The sequence below is a fragment of the Arachis hypogaea genome, chromosome 13 (assembly GCF_003086295.3).
Source record: "Arachis hypogaea cultivar Tifrunner chromosome 13, arahy.Tifrunner.gnm2.J5K5, whole genome shotgun sequence".
Taxonomy (NCBI): Eukaryota; Viridiplantae; Streptophyta; class Magnoliopsida; order Fabales; family Fabaceae; genus Arachis; species Arachis hypogaea.
The window spans coordinates 133,945,921-133,967,520 of NC_092048.1; the positions used below are offsets into that span (position 1 = coordinate 133,945,921).

At 33.6% G+C, this 21,600-nt stretch overlaps 1 protein-coding gene and 1 long non-coding RNA gene across 2 annotated transcripts; both read left to right on the plus strand.

Moving 5' to 3' along the window:
• Window positions 1-1,260: 1,260 nt before the first annotated feature.
• Window positions 1,261-6,040, plus strand: LOC112733779 (FACT complex subunit SPT16). The gene is made up of 3 exons (XM_025782865.3): window positions 1,261-1,618; window positions 1,967-2,107; window positions 2,576-6,040. Exon 3 carries the CDS (start codon window positions 2,590-2,592, stop codon window positions 5,791-5,793), a length of 3,204 nt encoding a protein of 1,067 aa, XP_025638650.1. The 5' UTR covers window positions 1,261-1,618; window positions 1,967-2,107; window positions 2,576-2,589; the 3' UTR covers window positions 5,794-6,040.
• Window positions 6,041-6,353: 313 nt separating this feature from the next.
• On the plus strand, window positions 6,354-8,301 carry LOC112733780 (uncharacterized). The gene is made up of 2 exons (XR_011870027.1): window positions 6,354-6,497; window positions 6,820-8,301. It is a non-coding gene; the product is annotated as an uncharacterized lncRNA (long non-coding RNA).
• The last annotated feature ends 13,299 nt before the right edge of the window (window positions 8,302-21,600 follow it).

The following is a 21,600-nucleotide window of genomic DNA, read 5'->3' on the forward strand; positions in this document are numbered from 1 at the left end:
ATAAAATTTTTTATTTTTTTATTTGATTTTATTTATATAAATTTTATTTACTTTTTATTATAATTTTTTTGTTCCTCTAATATATATTGTTGGTTTTGATTATATTTGTATGAATTTTTTTTATTTTTATTTTTTATTTTTATTGTACTTTTTACTGTACTTTATTTTTGTTTTTATTATATACTAATCATAAGTAATAAAAGAGTCATAAATAATAAAAATTTATAGTCCAAAATGACACTAGATTAAAGAGTACTAACGACACTAAAATAAATTATAAAATATTTTTTTTGTTTAATATTATAAAATGTATAGTACTCCCTTTTATATTTTTATTTCTTATTGTTTTTTAGTTCATATGAATCTTTTTTATTATTTACTGTTCTTTATGTTTAATATGTAAAGTGTCTTTTTTATTTTTATTTAATTTTATTTATTTATTTTTACTTATTTTTATCATTGACTTTTTTTTATATTATTTTTTCAGTGTTCTAATCTCTCAAGTATGTTATTAATTTTTTTTATGGTATTCTTATTATTTTTTGTTCATACGAATTCTATTTTTTTTCTCTTTTATGCACTGTATTTATATCTTATACGAAGTTTATTTTATTTTTTTATTTGATATAGTTCATATAAATTTTTTTATCATTTTTTATTTACGTAAGTTCTCGTTTTATATTTTATTATATTTTATTTTTGTTTCGGTTGAAATTTTTTATTTTTTATTCGACGATGTAAAATTTATAATTATAATTCTCATATATTATATTTTATTGTAATTTTTTTATAATATAGATTAAATGATCCTATTAAAAAAGACAAATTAAATAAAAAATTATTAATAAGTATTAATAAAATTATGAATGTAGGATACCAAAAAAGTCCTATATTGTCAATTTTTATACGTTACTTTAATTTAATAAGTAAATATTAACATTATTATAAAATGAATTAAAAAGATTTATTCAAATATCAAAAGTAAAATAATAGAATAATATTTAAAATTATTTTAATTGATGTCTCTTTTAGTAATTTTTCATTTAAAAATGATTTTGAATAGTATAATCCAAACAACATTTATTTTACTATAATTCATTTTGGCATAAAAATTGTTAAACATAAATCACATTAACACAAACTTACTTTTCATCAAAATTAAGTTTGCAAAATCAATTCTATGCAAACTCCCGTTTGTAAACTCTAATCTAAAGACACACTTAGTCTACAAACATATCATTTAGGCCTTTATGCCTAGTTGAGCTTTTAATAATTAATGTTTTTCATTTTTTTACTCTTTTTAATATTGTTTTATTGTCTTTCTATCCTTCCCGTGTCTGTGATGACAATGATCATCAGCAGCAGATGAACCCTGCTTTCTCAATTCTAATCTGAAAGAGATCATCATCGTCATCTATGTATTCCCTCCATTTCCCTCTAAAACACATTGCATATCCGCAAAACCCTGTATATGTATGACATATGCATTGAAATTTTGAAACTCCGATCGGAAAATCGTTCCCGTTTTGACCGCTACTGATTCGGGCTTTCGAATTCCCAAATTGAAGATTGAAAGAGCTGACCTTTCACACACCCCAGATGCACAAGGAACGAAAAGGTTTTGATTTTTCCATTTTGTTGGTTGAATTTTGGTTTTTCATTTTTCCATTTGATTTTAGAGCAATGAAAGTCGAAACCCCAGATTTCATGTCAGAAAGTTGTAGGTCCCCCCCCCCCTCCTCTATTTTTTAACATTGTATTTGATATTCAAAAACTTTTGGCCAAAGAAGTGGATACTATTTGTGATTTGTTCGAAGTTACAAAAAGGATCTATTTGAGAGATTTTTACTTTATTGTCATTTGTCTCAGCTTGCAATAGAGTATAAATTGAAATTATACATTAGGCGATCAGATTGTTGGATTTGAATCCCATCTTTGATATACTGAAGTTTTGTCTTTTTCGAAGGTGAACATTACATGTCAAAGAGACATTCCGTGATTTTTGGACTGTTACTACAATCCATTGGTGTTTAAATTCTGAAATGCTGTGGAACTTGGTGATTTTCGTTCACAGAATAGAAGTCTTCTCATAATTATTCATTCAAAGGTAACTCTTTACCTGAACCATTCATTGTTTTGAACAAAATTTTCATTGTTATCCATATCAATCCACAAGATTTAAGGAACATTTTTTTCATGTGAGTTTCACGAACATTAACTGCCTGTTTGATTACTTTTTCCTTCCTTTGTGGACAATGTAACGTGTATTGGAGTCTGAAAAGAAATTTTAAACTAATGCAATATCTCTTTTGCAATGGTTTTTTTAATTTTATAGAATGGAAAAATTTCCCCATTTGGTTTTGAAACTCAAATAGGGATGAATTTGAAAATTAGAAAAGTAGTTCAATACTAACAATAGAATTGAGAAGCCAAATATGGGAATGGCATACAGGTTATAAGTCTTGATTTTCTTAAAGACAAATGGTGGTGATTAAAGAAGAATTGCAAGGACTCTAAGGCACTAATTGGCTCCCTTTCTTGTTACTGTCTGTTTTTTGAATTTATATTTTTCCAGAGTGGTAGCAAACTATGGGGGAACATCGCAATGGAAGTGCACAACCTCCCAGTGGAAAGGGCAGTGCAGCAGGAAGTACATATGCTATTGATTTGAATACATTTCAATCCAGACTGAAGAGTTTATATTCACATTGGGATGAACACAAAATAGATCTGTGGGGCTCTTCTGATGCAATTACAATTGCATGTCCTCCACCTTCGGAAGATCTACGATACCTGAAATCCACTGCTCTGAACTTATGGTTGCTTGGATTTGAGTTCCCAGAGACAATTATGGTTTTCATGAAGAAGCAGATCCATATCTTGTGCAGCCAAAAGAAAGCTTCTATTCTTGAATCTGTCAAAAAAGCTGTCAGAGAGGCAGTTGGTGCGGATCTTGTTTTGCATGTCAAGCCTAAAAATGATGATGGAACTGCTCTGATGGATGCTATATTCCGAGCCATCCGTTCTCAGTCTAGATCTGATGGTCATGATACTCCTAATGTTGGATACATATCAAGAGAGGCTCCTGAAGGGAAACTTCTGGAAGCTTGGGTTGAAAAATTGAAGAATACAGAATTTCATCTGATTGATGTGTCCAATGGGTTTTCTACATTGTTTGCTGCAAAGAGTAATGAGGAGCTTATATCAATTAAGAGAGCAGCATACCTGACCACTAGTGTGATGAAAAACTTTGTGGTTTCGAAACTTGAAAATGTAATTGACGAGGAGAAGAAAGTCAGTCATTCCACATTGATGGAGGAGACTGAAAAAGTCATACTTGAACCCTCAAAAGTCAATTGTAAATTGAAGGCTGAGAATGTTGATATTTGTTACCCCCCAATTTTTCAGAGTGGTGGGGAGTTTGATCTAAGACCTAGTGCTGTCAGCAACGATGAATTACTTCACTATAACTCTGCAAGTGTAATTATATGTGCTGTTGGAGCCCGGTATAAGAGTTACTGCTCAAACATTGCTAGGACCTTCTTGATTGATGCAGAGCCTCTTCAGAGTAAGGCTTATGAGGTTCTACTCAAAGCCCATGAAGCTGCCATTGGTTCTTTGAAGCCTGGGAACAAGCTGAATGCCGCTTACCAGGCTGCAATTTCTGTTGTGGAAAAGGAGGCTCCTGACTTGATTTCCAATTTGACAAAATCAGCTGGGACAGGCATTGGCATTGAGTTTCGTGAGTCTGGGTTGAATCTTAATGCTAAAAATGAGCAGATAATAAAGGAAGGCATGGTTTTCAACGTGTCCCTTGGATTTCAGAATTTACAGTGTGAGAGCAGTAAGTCTAAGAACAAGAACTTCTCTCTGTTGCTTGCTGACACAGTCATCATCAGCAAAGATAAGACAGAGGTTGTGACTTTGATGAGCTCAAAGGCTCTAAAGGATGTGGCTTATTCATTCAATGAGGACGAAGAAGAGGAAAGGCCAAGTAAAAGAGCCCGTGGGATTGATGGAGAGCCCGTTGTGTCTAAGACAACTCTTAGATCAGACAATCATGAAGTGTCAAAGGAGGAACTTAGAAGGCAGCATCAGGCAGAGCTTGCTCGTCAGAAGAATGAAGAAACTGCAAGACGGCTTGCTGGTGGTGGAAGTGAGACAGGGGAGAACCGTTCCTCAGGTAGGACTTCAGCAGACCTGGTTGCCTACAAGAGCATAAATGACCTTCCCCCTCCAAAAGAGATGATGATCCAAATTGATCAGAAGAATGAAGCAGTTCTCTTGCCTATTAATGGAAGCATGGTACCTTTTCACGTTGCTTTCATTCGAACTGCTTCTAGCCAGCAGGACACTAACCGCAATTGCTATATCCGGATTATTTTTAACATTCCTGGGACTCCTTTCAGTCCTCACGATGCAAACTCAGCGAAGTTCCCAGGATCTATATATTTGAAGGAGGCTTCATTTCGCTCCAAAGATCCAAGACACATAGGTGAGATTGTGCAGTCCATCAAAACACTCAGAAGACAAGTTGTATCAAGGGAGTCTGAGAGAGCCGAGAGGGCAACCCTGGTCACTCAGGAGAAACTGCAGCTTGCCAATAATAGGTCTAAGCCGATAAGAATGTCTGACCTTTGGATCCGCCCTGTTTTTGGTGGTCGTGGAAGGAAGATACCGGGTACACTTGAGGCACATGCAAATGGATTCCGTTATTCTACCACCAGGCAAGATGAGCGTGTGGATGTAATGTTTGCTAACATAAAGCATGCTTTTTTTCAGCCAGCAGAGAATGAAATGATTACGCTCTTGCACTTCCATCTTCACAACCATATTATGGTTGGAAATAAGAAAACCAAAGATGTACAGTTTTATGTTGAGGTAATGGACATGGTCCAGAATGTTGGAGGGAGTAAGAGATCTGCCTATGACCCTGACGAACTTGAAGAAGAACAACGTGAGAGAGACAGGAAGAATAAGATCAATGTGGAGTTTCAGACTTTTGTGAATCGGGTAAATGATCTTTGGGGACAACCGCAATTCAATGGCCTTGACCTTGAGTTTGATCAACCTCTTAGAGAACTTGGCTTCCCCGGCGTACCTCACAAATCGTCTGTATTTATCGTTCCCACTTCAGCTTGCCTTGTTGAACTGATTGAGACCCCTTTCCTTGTTGTCACGCTGAGCGAGATTGAGATTGTGAATCTAGAGAGAGTTGGGCTTGGGCAGAAGAACTTTGATATGACTATAGTTTTTAAGGACTTCAAGCGAGATGTCCTCAGGATTGATTCCATCCCTTCAACTTCTCTTGATGGCATCAAGGAATGGCTGGACACAACCGACATCAAGTATTACGAGAGCAGGCTGAATCTGAATTGGCGTCAGATCCTGAAGACAATCACTGATGACCCACAGAGCTTTATTGAAGGTGGCGGCTGGGAGTTTCTGAATTTGGAAGCTACGGATTCAGAATCCGAGAATTCTGCAGAGTCGGACAAAGGCTATGAGCCATCTGATATAGAGCCGGATTCTGATACAGATGATGATGATTCCGATAGTGAATCGCTTGTGGAGTCCGAGGATGACGAGGACGAGGATGACTCGGAGGAGGACTCTGAAGAAGACAAGGGAAAGACATGGGAAGAACTTGAGAGGGAAGCAACCAATGCGGACAGGGAGAAAGGGAACGACTCTGACAGTGAAGAAGATCGGAAAAGAAGGAAGGCAAAAGCATTTGGCAAGTCACGAGCTGGTCTCAGTAGTAGCATGCCGAAGCGGGCCAAATTAAGATAGAATTTGGTTTTTGTTCTTAGCCAGCTTGTGGTTTAGTGCAGTTAGCAGCATGAGCTTGGAGCTGGCCTGTCTCTCTCCATCAAATGTCCTTAAAATCTCTCAATTCTTTTCAGCCTTGTGCTTCTTTCTTTTTCTTTAAAAGCCTAGGGTTTAGAATCTTTTTCTATATCGTTTTGTGTTAGCTTGGTGAATGAAATAGTGTATTCAGATTAAGTAAACGAGCAATAAGATTCTTATTCGGCACAAACACTGCTTTATAAGTTTCAATTTTGATGTCCAAAAAGTTTTTCCTACTATTATGTATTAATCTATTAGTAAATTCTATGTAGTAGCTAATGTGTTGACATCTAATTATGTTTTATCATAAGTAGTTTTTTCCCATAATTTTTTCACTTTTGTTTACGTGGAGTTATATGACAAGTTGAGGACTCGTACTTCTTTCTTTTCTATCAAGTTTCAAGTTCAACCAGTGACCTCCAAGACAAGTCAACATTTGAAAAAAAAAAAAAAAAAAAACAGATTACTTGTTGGGTAAGGAGGGAAAAGGTTAAAACAGATTACTTACTAGTTAGATGCTCGTCTTTTTCCTTTGAACCACTAACTGAGGTCACAAAACAGGAATACCATTTCTCCTTAGTTGTATCGAAGAAGTGATCCAATCCACAATCATAATTCACACTGCAGTTCACAGGCAACACTTTAAGGTATTTTCTTTTCTCATGTTATTTTTCAATGTTATATTAACTAATTTTTCTAATATGGTCAGTATTCATCTTGTACTATGATTATTAATTTGATTTGGTTCACATTTTTTCTGCTTTCATGTCATGATTGTCTTTTCTAATAAAGTGGAAACTTTAATGTTAATTTCTGTGTAATTTCTTTGTAATTTTTGTGCCTTATTAGTAATTTTTTTTCCACTAGAAAGCCACAAGAAGTTTCGTATGCACCTGGATATAAAAAATACATTGATCAAGTCAAAGTCAATTCCAATTAGAAGTTTCATGTGTTTGTTCACAATCACAGGTATTTTAGAACGTGGTGGAGAAAAATTGTTTCTTGTCTTGAATAAGCACCAATCTGAATGAAGAACATGGAGTACAATAATTTCCAAGGTGTTAGAACAACCTCTCGTGATAGCAGCGTAGGTCTTGTTTGCCACTATCAGTTCGAAAATGGTTCATCTCAGTTTCTCTTTTTGGATGATGCTGAGAATGGTGCTGTCCTTAACCATTCCCTCAGCTTCTTCACTGAAAATTTTGTGCAATCACTTGCTTCTAGCAATGGTTTGATCCTCTTGTCTGGCTATAGTGTTGATCAACCCTGCTATTATGTCTTCAATTCCCACACCAAGAACTCTCACATGATTCCTCAGGCTAGCACCCTTGGCCGCATCATTCGAATCGGGTTAGCCTATGATGGTTCCCAATTTGAGGTTGTGATTGTTGAAGCAGGATCTTCATCCGAATCTAACGGACTAGAACTGCATATCTTCTCTTCTGGCACTGGAAGTTGGAGTAGGAAACACCTCACCGATTTGACTTTGCCATCTTTGCCAGAATTCGAGTTTCAAGAGCTTGGCACGCCTCCTCTTTACTCAAACGGAGCAATCCATTGGGAAATAGCAGGTATTTGCTTGTGTACCAAGTCAAAGGTAGCCGTTGTGAGCTATTTGAACTGCCAAATTTGTTTGATGATTGGTCTTGGCAATCAACAATGACTTACCGTCGTTCTTTATGCGAATCGGGTGGTCGAGTGTACTATTGTTACACCGATTTTGATGGCTTCCACATTTGGGATCTTCTCAAGGAAGATGATATTCTTGGAACATACTATGCTTGCATTGATTCCAAAAGGTTTAGATGGAGACTAGTCCAAAGCATCATGCATGAAGTATTTATCTCAAAGTACCAATTTTTTTATGGCAGATTCATTGATTGGGAACCTTACAAGATTTCACCAATTGGTTATAGTGAACAAGCACGGAGCATATATTTGCAGATTCCAGGAACTGTTGTTTCTTACAATTTTGATACAGGAATTATGAGAACAATCTGCAACTACTCATATGCAGGAATTAACTTCAATTGCTGCAAATTCCTTCCTTTAATTGCTTCTGGGGTTACCAATGGTACAAGAGAAGTGGACTTGCTGCCTAAGGAACAAATGGAGCTGAATCTTCCAATAGCAGAGATGGAGACGTTATCTCTTTGAGATTCTGTATAGTGTATAGAGAATTAAAGATTATGGTTATTCTGATGTCAATAAATACTGTATTTACTGTTAGGATTAGTTTTCTTAGTGTCTGATAGATAATTAATTAGTGGATATTTTAGAGTGAAATATTTAAGTATGCATTTTTTATATCCTTTTGGTTGTACTAAAACTTTTTTTTTATCTTTTTACTTATATTTCTTAGATTTCATTCAGGTTGAATAGTCATTATTCAAGTTTTATTGTTAAAAGTTTAATTTAATTCATTTAAATAGACTGAAATTTCATACAGTAGATAAGAATCTCTTTATAAAAACTTTTACATTCCGAAAAAGTACTCAAACCTTTTGGTTAATCATTTGCATCCAGTTTCATTAGGTCATCAGGCGCTTTGTCTTTTTCTTTAGGACATCAAGCATTTCCGATCCTTCTTAAATGTTTAGATAAGAGAGTTGAATTTTCTTTTTTGGTATTACAAAAGAGTTAAATGTTACTAGTCAAAGGCTTTATTAAAAATATTTTTGAATGTTATTAATCAAAGGCTTAAGTACAAACATTTTTCCTGTTTTTTACTGTATCTTTTAATTTAGCAGGATAAAAAATAATCTGTTTTTCTAAATTCGGGTGTATTTGTTGTTAAGTATACATAATGACCAGTAGACCAAAGCCTTACATGTGATCAATCTAAGTTTTTTTTTTTTGGTCAGGGTCCAGGCTAACAGATAAGCCCAGACCACAAAAAAGAAATCGGAAACCCCCAACCCTATGACCCGACCCGGAACTGGACCCGGCACTGGATGCATTCTCCTTCCCCAATCTGCAACCGCTGCTCCTTTCCACGCATTGATCAATCTAAGTTGGTGCAAACATTATTTTTTAAAAGGGCCAGATATTCGACCTGATGGACCATTTACCAGGCCTTAACTGTTTTTGGTAATCCAAAAATCCAAAGTCAAGTTAAAATGTAGGCCTCAGACGGCAAACATGGTTCCTTTTTAATTTGATGGGTCGCACTACTTCAAACTTTCACTTTCTTCAGTTCAAGAAAAAAAAAATGAGATCCTTTGTACGAAGACGAGCCATGGCCGAAAGAAAGAAAAAGAAGAGAAGCGCAGCTGAGACTTGGACAAATGGCAGAGATGAACCAGGGTTGGAGTGAAGGATATAGAACCCATGTGGTAGTAGTGTGTGTTAGGGGTGTTCAAAAACTCATCCGATTCAAACACTATGTTTACTTGCGGTGCGGTTTGGATTGGATGATATTTTAAAAAAAATGGATCCGATCCGATCCAATTTCGAGTGGTTTGGATTGGATTGGATTTGCGATTTTGTAAATTAAAAAAATTAAATATATATAACAAGTCTTAACATCAAATTTCAAATAACCAACAATGACATAGCAAGTCTTAACAATATCTTAAAAAACCAACGATAACATAAGAATAAAAATAAAATTATAGGTTAGTTAAAATAAATAAATAAATCACATTTTGAACATAAAACATCTATTAAATAATAATAATACATGAAAAATATAAAAATATATAACAAAGTGAATATGTTATAAGTATAATTGTAAACATAATAATAAAATAATAATATTATAATACATTGTGCGGTTTGGATTGAATTGGATCGGTTGTGAAAAGTAGATCAGAAATCTGATCCGATCCGATCCAGCGGTTTACAAAAAATAAGATCCAATCAAATCCGAATTAGTGCGGTTTTAATCGGTTTTCGATTTGGATTGGATTGAATGAGTGGTTTAATTTGGATCGATTTGAATTTGAACACCCCTAGTGTGTGTGTGTTTTATGTAAAGGACAAAAAAAAAAAAAAGGAAAACAATATCTATATACCAATACTAGAAAAGAAATAATATAATTTATATAAAAAATATCATATTTATAGTTTTATAAAATAAATAATTACTAAATTATATATTGTTCTGGTAAGGATATTCTTCTCTGCGCTATACATCGGATCCTGGATGTTGACGGCAAGAGATGACTTTGCTCGTCGTTTGAAGTATCCTCCTTGAACTTGGACCCAAGCGTGGTACCTGCAAAAAGGACTCCGACGGTCAAGTCAGTAGAAAATCTCTTAACTTATGTATATAATCGAGTTGCTATTGTATGACTTGTCTGTTAGACTATTGATGTTGCTGCCGTTTTATAGGCTTTTAGTGTTTGAACTGTTCAGTGGCTTGTCGAGCGGATCTCAGCCCCAGCCGAGATTCTTGGGGAGTACTGTTTACGTGATAAGGTCATGTTTATCTGCAATTTCGAATTTTCTGACGTGGCCGAGGTATAAGTCGTTACTTCCGAGTTATATGGTACGATACATAACCCCCGAACTTGACTTGCCTATCTATTTATTAGCAAGTTGAGCTTTTATACGACTTATATCTCGTTTTGCCCTGCTGAACCTAGTAGCCCCCAAGCTTAACGATGCGTTTCCAAGCTTGCGCTATTAAAAAATTAAAAAATGAAGAAATGATAAAAAATAAAAATAAGTGATAATTAATTTTAGTTTCAAAAAATTAAAAAATGAAGAAATGTTCTTTAAAGACTTTGTCCATTAACCTTTGATAGGTTGTCCCTACATTTTTTAGCCCAAAGGGCATTACCTTGTAACAAAAGTTGCCTTGATCGGTCACGAATGCTATTTTCTCCTCATCGTCTGGGTGCATGAGTATCTGGTTGTACACTGAATAGGCGTCATGAAGCTAAGTACCTGGAATCCTGAGGTGTCGTCCACCAATCTGTCAATGCTCGGAAGTGGATAGCAGTCCTTGAGACATGCTTTATTTAGGTCGGTGAAATCTACGCACATGCGCCATTTTCCCAAACTCTTTCTCACCATCACTACATTGGCTAACCATGAGGAGAACCGAAGTTCCCGGATGAATCCTGCATCCAGTAGTTTCTGGTTTCTACTTTTGCTGCTTTTTTCCTTTCTGACCCCAAGTTTCTTTTCTTTTGTCTTGTAGGTCGGACGTTAGGATTGACTGCCAGTTTGTGACATATAAAATTCGGATCAATTCCTGACATATCTGCTGGTGTCCATGCAAAAAGGTCGGCTTTGGCCTTCAATATTTCGATAAGACCTTCTTTGTTTCCTGCAAGGAAAGCAGATCTGATGTTAGTAAATTGATCGTCTCGACCTAACTGTACCTTTTCTAGGTCGTCCACAGGTGTAGGACAACTGTTGTTACTTTTGGGGTCCAGTTCGGCCAAAGTAGGAATGCTTTCTAAATTGTACACCGAATGAACCCGAGGTATGTTCTTCTTTTTTGTTGCTTTTAGGCCCGCGTTGTAGCATTGCCTAGCCTCTTTATGATCGGCATACACTGTTCCTACCATGTTGTCCTGGAAAGGAAATTTTACACAAAGATGGACCGTCGAAACGATGACGCCAAAGGCATTAAGTGATGGTTGTCCTAGAATAATGTTATAAGGACTAACACAATTGACTACTAGAAATTAAATGTCTAAAGTTTTGGAGCTCAGAGGCTCCCCTAGTGTTGTTCTTAGCCAAACATAACCTGATACCGGTACCCTTTTCCCGGAGAACCCTACCAATTCCCCGGGTGAGGGTTGCAAATTTGCAATGCGTTGTCACTGAGGTGCATCTTTTGGAATGTTGAGTAGAATAGGACGTCAGCACTGCTCCCTAGATCTAGCAGGACCTTCTTTACTTTCAATTCTCCCATATGGACTGAAATTATGACCAGGTCATCTAAGTTCGGACAAGATGATTTGAAGTTGGCCGTGCTAAAGGCAATACGGGAAGTTGGGGCCGAAGTGTGTAGACCTGGACGAGATCCTTCCATCGTCATCATGGCTCAGTAATTTCTTTTCCTATCCGAGGTAGTTGCTCTGCCACCTGCAAAGCCACCTGAAATGTAATTTATTATTCCCTTAGAGGGAGGTGTCTCCACCGACCTATGCCATGGTTCTTTTTCCTTCTTTGTGTCTCTTGTTGCTTCCTTTTGTTTCCTAGAGGTAATGTATTTGTCTAGGAGGCTTTGCCTTGCCAATCTTTCCAACAAGTCTTTGGCCACTACACACTCGTCTGTAGTATGGCCAAATTTTTGGTAGAAGGCGCAGTGTTTGCTTCTATCTACATATTTCTGATCCTGGTATGAACCTGCTCTACTCGGCTGTTTTATCAGCTTGTTGTGCAGGATTTCTTTAATTATGTCTTCTCTTTTTGTGTTGAACTTGGTGTATGAATCAAACTTTGGTGCTAGCTTGAATGATTTCTTGAAATCTTTGTTTTGGGGTCGGTGAGACTTTTCTTCTTCTCTTCTAGGTGGCTTTTCGCTCTTCCAAGCTTCTCTTAATTCTTCGATTTCTATTTGCCCTGTTGCTTTTTCTCGGAACTCTTCTAGTGTCTTTGGTTTTGCCACTGCTATCGCTTCTTGGAATTTTCCGGGCCGAAGTCCACTCTTTATGGCGTGTAGCTGTACTTCTGAATTAAGGTCAGGGGTCTCCATGGCTGCTTCTGTAAAATGCGTCATGTACTCCTTTAAGCTTTCATGTTGTCCCTGCTTGATTGTGCTGAGATGGTCGGAATCTCTTACATAGATTTTGGAAGCTACAAAATGGTTAATAAATAGCTTTGCAAATTCGTCAAAGCTCGAAATGGAACCTGCGGGTAAATTAGAGAACCACAATAACGCGGCACCGCCTAAAAAGGTAGGAAATGACCGGCACAAGATGGGATCGGAGTCACTGTTAAGAAACATCATAGACTCGAATTTTGTAACATGAATTTTAGGGTCTCCGATCCCCTTGTACGGCGCCAATGTCATTGGAAGAGTAAAATTTTTAGGCATTTCAAAATCCATAATTTCTTTGGAAAAAGGTCCTATTCGTCGTCTTTCCCCTTTCGGAGGCGTTTCCCCTATTTTCGCATTCGATTCTGCTTGGTGGTCTCCATGGGGATTGTTGTTGGCCTTCTTTTTGTCATTCTCCTCATCATCGTTGTTTTGCCTTGTCGCCAGTAACTCGGCCATACATTGATTCTCTGCTAACAAGGTTGCGTTAGCTGCCAAGAGTTCGGCATTAGAAAGGTTGTGCTGCGGGGTTACCGAGTGATCTGTCATGATTCGGCCGTGTTCCTGCGAAGAGAAAGAAAAAAAGGTACAAGAAAAGCAAATACTCGTCAATTCAGTACTTAAAAAGCGAGGCTCGACCCCACGGTGGGCGCCAAATATTCTGGTAAGGATATTCTTCTCCATGCTATACGTCAAATCCTGGATGTTGACGGCAAGAGATGACTTTGCTCGTCGTTTGAAGTATCCTTCTTGAACTCGAACCCAAGCGTGGTACCTGCAAAAAAGACTCTGACGCTCAAGTCAGTAGAAAATCTCTTAAAACTTATGTATATAATCGAGTTGCTATTGTATGACTTATCTGTTAGACTATTGATGTTGCTGTCGTTTTATAGGCTTTTAGTGTTTGAAATGTTCAGTGGCTTGTTGAGCGGATCTCGGCTCCAATCGAGATTCTTGGAGAGTACTGTTTACGTGATAAGGTCATGTTTATCTGCAATATTGAATTTCCTAACATGGCCGAGGTATAAGTCGTTACTTCAGAGTTATATTGTATGATACATATGTGTGTGTGTGTGCGCGCGCGCATGTGTGTATGTGTTTTTGTATTTTAATATAAACAGATAAAAAACTAATTCATTATAAAAATTTATTACTAACTGACTAATGAATTATTGTATATATAAAACAGAATTTAAACACAATACTTAGTTAAGCATATAAATAAACTAGTTATTCACTTTACCAACTCAAATTAATATAGAGTATTAAAAAAATACACACACATATATATGGTCACGTCTGTGGTGAATGTATGAGAACCGTGGCTAAGGTGGCCAAGGCAGAATAGCCAATCCGAGCACGACATATGGAATGTGTAGGATAGAAGACAAAAAACAGTTGACTCTGCTAATCACGGTGAATTCCATAATGGAAGTGTGGTAAATGTTTTCGATCACTTAATCAAATTAATTAACAAATGGAATAAATTAGTAAATATCGGAAAAGAACGTGGTATTCAAAGTGCAATGCACATGAGTTTTGGAAAATGGATGAAGTAATCAGCCAGTGTCCGACCATGACGGCTATCAAAATTTCTCATGGATCGTTCCTGTATAAGCCGACAGCCCTATTCGTGAGAGAAGTTGAAATTGAGAGTAGCAATGGAGGTGGTGGTGCCGTGGACGGCGTGGCCTCCTGGTAGCTTCTTCTTGTGCCGCTAAATGGGGATCGACTCTTTCACCACTAAGCACAATCTTTTCCTTCCAATCATACTCCAATCGATGGACAACTGCGTCATTCTTCTTCGTCCCTGATAGTTTCTTCTTGTGCCGCTTTGATGTTGTAATTCGATGTCGGAGTCATCATTTTTCGGATTGAAAACATACAACTAGTTAATTTTCAAAATGATTAAAATCCCATTTTTTTAAGATCGTAGAAAAGGTTGCGTGTAGAGCCCGTTCCTCACAACCCTTTGCGGTGGGCTTCTTTGAGGACGCAGCCAGCGGAAAGATCTGACCGAAGAGCGCAGCAGCATCTTCATTCATTCCAGATCCAAAGAACATGGGAGATTGTATCGGGATGTGTTCTGCGACAATGACTATGGAGAGCTCTCTCTTGCACGATGAACCAGGGAATTAGGAGAAGCTAATGGATGAGAATTTGGGATTAGGTGGGTGTAAGGCCATCAAAATGGGCTAAGCCCATCGGGCCAGCCCGTTTACCCATTTAAATGGGCGGGCTTTGCCACTAAAATTAAGCCCGTTTAAATTTCGGACTAAACGGGCTGAGCCCGATTAACCCGAAACAATGATGGGTTAAACGGGCTACCTGCGGACTAAACGGGTGGCTCGTTTATTTTTTTTTTTACATTTTTTTCAAAAAAAGTAGCACTTTTAGCCGATATTTCTCCCGATCCGACCCAAAAATTCGACCCATCAACTAAAAAAAATATATTATTTTTTAAAGGTTTTTGGCCTAAAAGTGATATTTTTGTCAAAATATTTTTCAAAAAAATAAAATAAAAGAATAAACGGGCTGACCCGTTTAACCCATCAAGCTGACCATAAACAGTCTGGACTAAAAAATTATGGTCCGCAAATAAAGCGGACTTAAACGGCCGGGCCTAAATAGGCCGGGCTAGCCCGTCTGACAGCCTAGGTGGGTAGGGTTGTAGGATCCGGGTAAGGTTAATGGGCTTAGCCCTTAACAAAAAAAAATCATTTCTTTTCTTCCATTAAAAAATTAGATATACACATTCATTTTCCTCTCTTTGTTTTGGACAAACAACAATTTTTTAATAAAACCAGTTTTTGTTCATTAAGCCTTAGGCCCAGGTTGCAGAATTAAATTTTTGATAGACAAAATTTTCAATTTGTCCTTGCGGTAAACAATTTAAAGTTACCACACTTAACACAATCATAATATCTGCAACTGAGGCCTAGTTCAATTGGTAAAACTATATATCTTTTAATATGCTGCACACTCGGGTTCAATTTTGCCTTTAGGCTTAAATTTTGGCCATCTACCACAGAATTCACCATATATATAATTGGTTATTCCCAAAAAATAAAACTAAAAAACTAAAGACCACGCCTAAACAAAATAAAGATGACAACAACTAATAACCAAACATGAGAAGGCCGCAAAAACTTTAGCCCCTTACATCTACAAATACTCATATAATAACCTAACCATAAACCATGTGCTCCATGATTCCCTTTACTTTAGGATTATCTTCTTTTACTTTGGGATATGTTCTCCCGTCCCATGCGGATATTTTAATTTATTTTTGTATTAAACTTAATATATATATATATATATATATATATATATATATATATATATATATATTGTGCTAGATAGACAATAACTTTTGTAAATAACGTGAATAATAGGTTCTAAAATTGACCTAATAAAGTAGAAAAACACTTCACCCCAAATTATCTCCTAAACATTAATATTAGAATAATTATTTGTACACCTAGTGAATTGAACATCCAACCATTGTTAACTAAACATGAGTAAATCGAATCAAAAGAAATAACTATCCAATTAAAAATAATGAACATAATCATTTGCATACCTATTGAATTAAACATCCGATATATCCATTGTTCCTATTGTTTAGTATTTCCATTGTCTACTTATACTCTTTTTATCTCTCTAAATATATATTATGAGTTCGGTGTTATGTGTTCCCATTGCCCATTGAAAGAAGACGGAATTGCATGCATGAGCATGACGTTGAGTTCCATTTATGAGGTTGGCAAATGGCAGTGAGGGATTTGCCATGACCTGCATGCTCAGTTCATTGCTTATTTATTTATTATTATTAAAACTTTCACTATCAATTGTGTTTATAAAATGGTATGAACATGGTATTTAAATTCAATATTTTTTCTTTTCATTTTTTCCGCTCTCTCTTCTGCTGCTATATATGTATGTAACTTTCTCTGTGAGAATATAAGGCAAGGGTTGATTCACACCGTATAGCAAATAATTAAAATATCATTGATTAGTAAGCATGAATAATAATATCAATTTTTCAGTGCGAAATAAATTAAAGACTTAAATGATGGTAGGTCGACAAATCCATCATCATGCAATATACCGCAATCTCATGACCAAAAAATTCAGTTCATTATGTAACGAACTTAATTTATTTTCATCTTAAATGCAATTGATGCAAGCTATAGCCATAAATATATAATCCTCATCATAAAGTTGGAAAGCGTTTCATTCTTCATTTGGCAAAATTGGTAACATTTCAGGCATTTGAACGAATAATCAAGTTGTCACGCAATTACGACGGCATTACGGGACCAAGATCCGTATAGCACAAAGGTTAGGTGGTTGTAATTTATTATCCCGAGGCCTAGCTACTTATTACAGCTTCTGAAATACCTCACTGTCATTTATATTATCTGCATCATTTATATATAGATGAAGAATGATACCTACATTTATATTAGTGCATTTAAAATTCGATGAATTGAAGGTTTATTTACAAGCCATGTGTGTCTATCTGCATCAGTGATTGAGCTTTCTAGTGTGAACTACCAGTGTCTATACCTAACAGTAGGCAATGTAGGGACATTACTCAACAAGAAGGCAACAAAAAAGAACCAATCCCAAATGAAACATGCAATATGCACAACAATAATATTTGGACGATAATATTAAAGAGAAAAAAAAGTTAAAATTTATTTTATTTAATATTTATTAATTATTATATAATTAATAAATATTAAATATGACAAATTTTTATTATTTTTGGTTAATTCTTTTTTATTATCAAATATTTTTTATATTCAAGAGATAACGTAATTACAAATATTATATATATATAAAATTATAGATGTTATATTATATAAAGAGGAGTGCTACACATACAAGTCATTTTTGTTTACAAATCTTACAAGTTGGGCCTAACACGCGCGTTACAGAAGAAGAAGAAGAAGATTTGTATGGAAAAGCGTTCTCTCTTTGCCTTCGATCTCCTTCTGTTTTTTTTTCGATTTTCATGGTTTCTGAAATCAAGCTTTGAAATTGTTTTGAAGATGATGGAACTTCAGAAATACACCCGAATGATTACAAAAATACACCTAAACGATTATAGAAATACATCCAAAGGATTACAGAAATACACCCAAACAGTTACAGAAATAAACCAAACGATTACAATACACCCAAAGAATTACAGAAATACACTCAAAGGATTTAAGAAATACACCCAAAGGATTTAAGAAATACACCCAATACAGGGAGAGACAGTATATTTCTTCTTGAAATCAATACACCCAAAGAATTATAGAAATACACCCAAAGGATTACAAAAATACACCCAAAGAATTTAAAAAATACACCCAAAATTCGTTGAAGTACATCTTATGCATAATTCAGAACTCTTTCTCTTTTTCCTCCTCATCTTCTGCTGCTGCTTCTTCTTCTTAAAAGACGATTTCAGAGCTTGATGTCAAAAAATAATGGAAACCGAGAATAACGAAGAAAGAAAACAAAGAGAAAAGCACGTAAATGAAGAAGAAGAACAGGAAGAGGAAGAAGAACGTGTAGCAAGAAGAAGAAGGAGAAAGAGAAGGCAAGAAACGTACCTTGAATAATGAAGGAGAAAGAGAAAACGAAAAGAGGAGAAGAAATTTCAATAAAAAAAGAAGGAGAAAGAGAAGAAGAAGAAGAGGAAGAGGAAGAGGAAGAGGAAAAGGAAGAGGAAGCACGGAGAAAGAAGAAGAAGAAAAAGAGGCACAAAAAAAAACGTGAAACGGCGTGTTTATAAATAACTTGTATGACTTGTATGGAAAATCACTTGTATGTAGAGAATTACTCTTATATGAAATAATTTTAGATATTATTCCCCCACATTACAAGAAATTGAGAAAACAGAAAATGTAACATTATTGTAAGAAAGTATTATCTCGTTTTAAAAATAACGGTTGCTTTATCTATAACAATATATAATGGCAAAACCTGTTTTGGTGTCCAAAACTTTTTTTCCATTTTTATCCTTCTTAATAACCTAGCCCACGTTAGTTATTCCGCATTACAATACTCTCACTACTTCATTTTCATTTACGTTCTCTCTTATTTTATAATTCCACGTAACTTCTATAATAATTATCTCTTTCTTCCCTTATTCTCTCTCACTTCACGTTGCTTTTACTAGAAAAACTTTCTTCATTTCTCATCCATCTTTTCATGTATTTTTCTCACTTCATTTAATATAATTTGTTTTTCGTCATTAAATAAAAGTGTGAAACTATGTTTATATGTTTGTTTTGATTAATTACCGTTGACAAGATACCAATGGAAGTGGTGGACCGACTTGGCAAGACTATGTCTGGCGACAGACAAAACATGAGCGAAGAATAGAGGCAGCAATACCTTGCCGGAAGGCGTGCGTTATACATCCCATTAATAAATTTATGTAGTTAGTATATCATTTAATATGAATTACCTTTTACAATATATTTTCATGCTAATAATAAATTTTTTAAATATTCAGATACTAATAATAACAGTGAAGTTGGTCCAAGTAATAGACGGAATGATCCAAATATAGGTAAGAATCCTTTATATTTATATTTATTTAATTAATAATAATTTATTTTTTCTTAAGTTTTGATTCGATAAACCTTCCATAATTGTCCTAAATAATATTGTTATAGATATTATTATAATATCTCAATGTACTTTAAATTAAATATCTATAACAATATATAAAGGGAATAGGAGAGTTTAGTATCCAATTTTCACTTTTCTATCTTAATTTTATTGATAAATAGTGTTTAATATAATTTTCGTCTTAAAATTTGGTCAAAAATATAATTATTAGTTAATTTTCCTTTGTTCTTTGTACAGTTACTTTTTTATTCTACACATAACTTCTACTCATGTTGTCTTTTTCTTTATTCTATGGAGTACATGTAGTACTCTCTCCCTATCTTTATTTCACTTAATTAAAAAAAATAATGATAAATATGTGTATGGAGAATGGTAAAAAATAATAAAAATAAAAATAATTTTTTTAAAAAATAATGAAACAAAATATAATTTAACATATTGAATATAAAATAAAAAAAGCAATTAAAATTATGCGAGAAAAAAAATTCTTTAAATTTAAATTTTTATATCTGCTTTAAATTAAATAAGATTAAAAAAATAAATAAATTTATAAATATTTATAAATCTTTATCTTAATTGTTACATATAAAAATAACATAATAATTTTAGTATCATACTTAAATTAATTTAAATTTTATTATTCTATACATTAAAAAATAAATAACATATAAAATTTTTATTTTTATTTATTAATAATTTATTATTTATTAAAATTTTTATTTTTTATCTCAAATTTATAATTTAAAAAACATAAAAATTAATTTTCTGAAAATATTAGAAAAAATAACAATATAAAAATTACAATTTTGTTTTGAAATTAAATGAAATTTTATGAAAATCTTAAAAATTTTATTAGTTAGAGACATAGAAGTTGACATATTAGATTTAGAGAAAGATTAAAAATTATTACAAATAAGTGTTAAGAATAGGAGAAATATTCAATAATAATGTAATATTTTTATATTCAAGTGTATATGTTAATAATAACTAAAATAATAGTGTCCATATAATATTATTCTTTTAAGAAGATATAAAATATTTGATATTATTTTTTTATAATTGTTGACAAATTTTATAATTTGATAAACAAAAAAATTTGAATCATTGATATCTTAAATTTTGTCTGAAACCAATAAAATATGACTTAACAAATAAGTCTGAAAAATAATAAGGATCTATATAATAAGTATACATCTAGATATTTAATCAAAGAAGAAAAAAATTCCTTTAGCAAATTTGTAATAACTCAAAAGTTAACACCATGGTAGTTATAGATCATAGTGATAAAAACAAAAATGAGAGTTGGAATAATGGTACAGTAATAATTAATTGCGATTGGGATGAATAAAAAAAAGGCAACATAATAATAATGATAAGAGAAACGATAGTGTATAATATGATGAGATAATATAATTAAAATAAAAATTAATAATCTTAAAAATAATAAAATTAATGATAATTAAAGAGGTTCAAGATAAAATTGAAAAAATATAATTTTTTATCTATTAGAATTGTGGATGGAGATAAAAAATGTTTTGGATATAAATTTTTAAATTTGCTTCTAATTAAATAGGATTGAAAAAATAAATAAATTTAATAATATTTATAAATAACTAATCTTTAAATAATATCAATAAATTTTTATATTAATTTTATTACAGATAATAGCAAATTAATATTTTTTAATCTTATTTTTTAATTTAAATTTATTTTTTTAATATTTTACATGTTAAATAATTTAAGATATTTTATTTTTTTTATAATTTATTTTTAATTATTATTAAATTTATAATTTTAAAATAAAAATATAAAATTAATTTCTTAAACTCAATAAAAAAGCGCCTCAACAGGCACGAGTGAGCCGCTAGTTTATATAATGTGATACGCTAATTAAAAATTTTTTGCAAGAATTTCTAGATTTAACAATGACCACTATTATCTCGTCTTAAAAATAACGGTTACAAGAATTTCTGTTTATCGTATTTTTTGTATGAGTATTTTTTCTCTTTTTATTTGTCTTTTTTTTTTTAGATTTAACAATGATTAAATTCTAAATTTTTTAAATATAAAAACTTTGATATCATATGATAAAATTATTTCTTTTCAAAACTTAAATTGATAAAAAGATACCACATAAATATTATATCTCCAGACCAATAATATACAGATGGATATTTTTAATAGCGGTTTGAGTTATGTTATATGTCGTGTTTGATTCAAATTATCGTCCGTTATATGGTACTCGTAAGTGCTTATATAACCTTACATACAAAATTTTCAATTCATATGTGATACAGAAAAAAAGATAAATAAGACAAGAATTGAAATTGAATAGAAAAGATACATTGAAATTGAAATAAAAATAAAAAAAAGAGGTTGAAATTGAATAC

What these genes read in the sequence shown, in the direction of transcription:
- LOC112733779 (XM_025782865.3), top strand. Translation starts at nt 2,590, where the DNA reads ATGGGGGAACATCGCAATGGAAGTGCACAACCTCCCAGTGGAAAGGGC.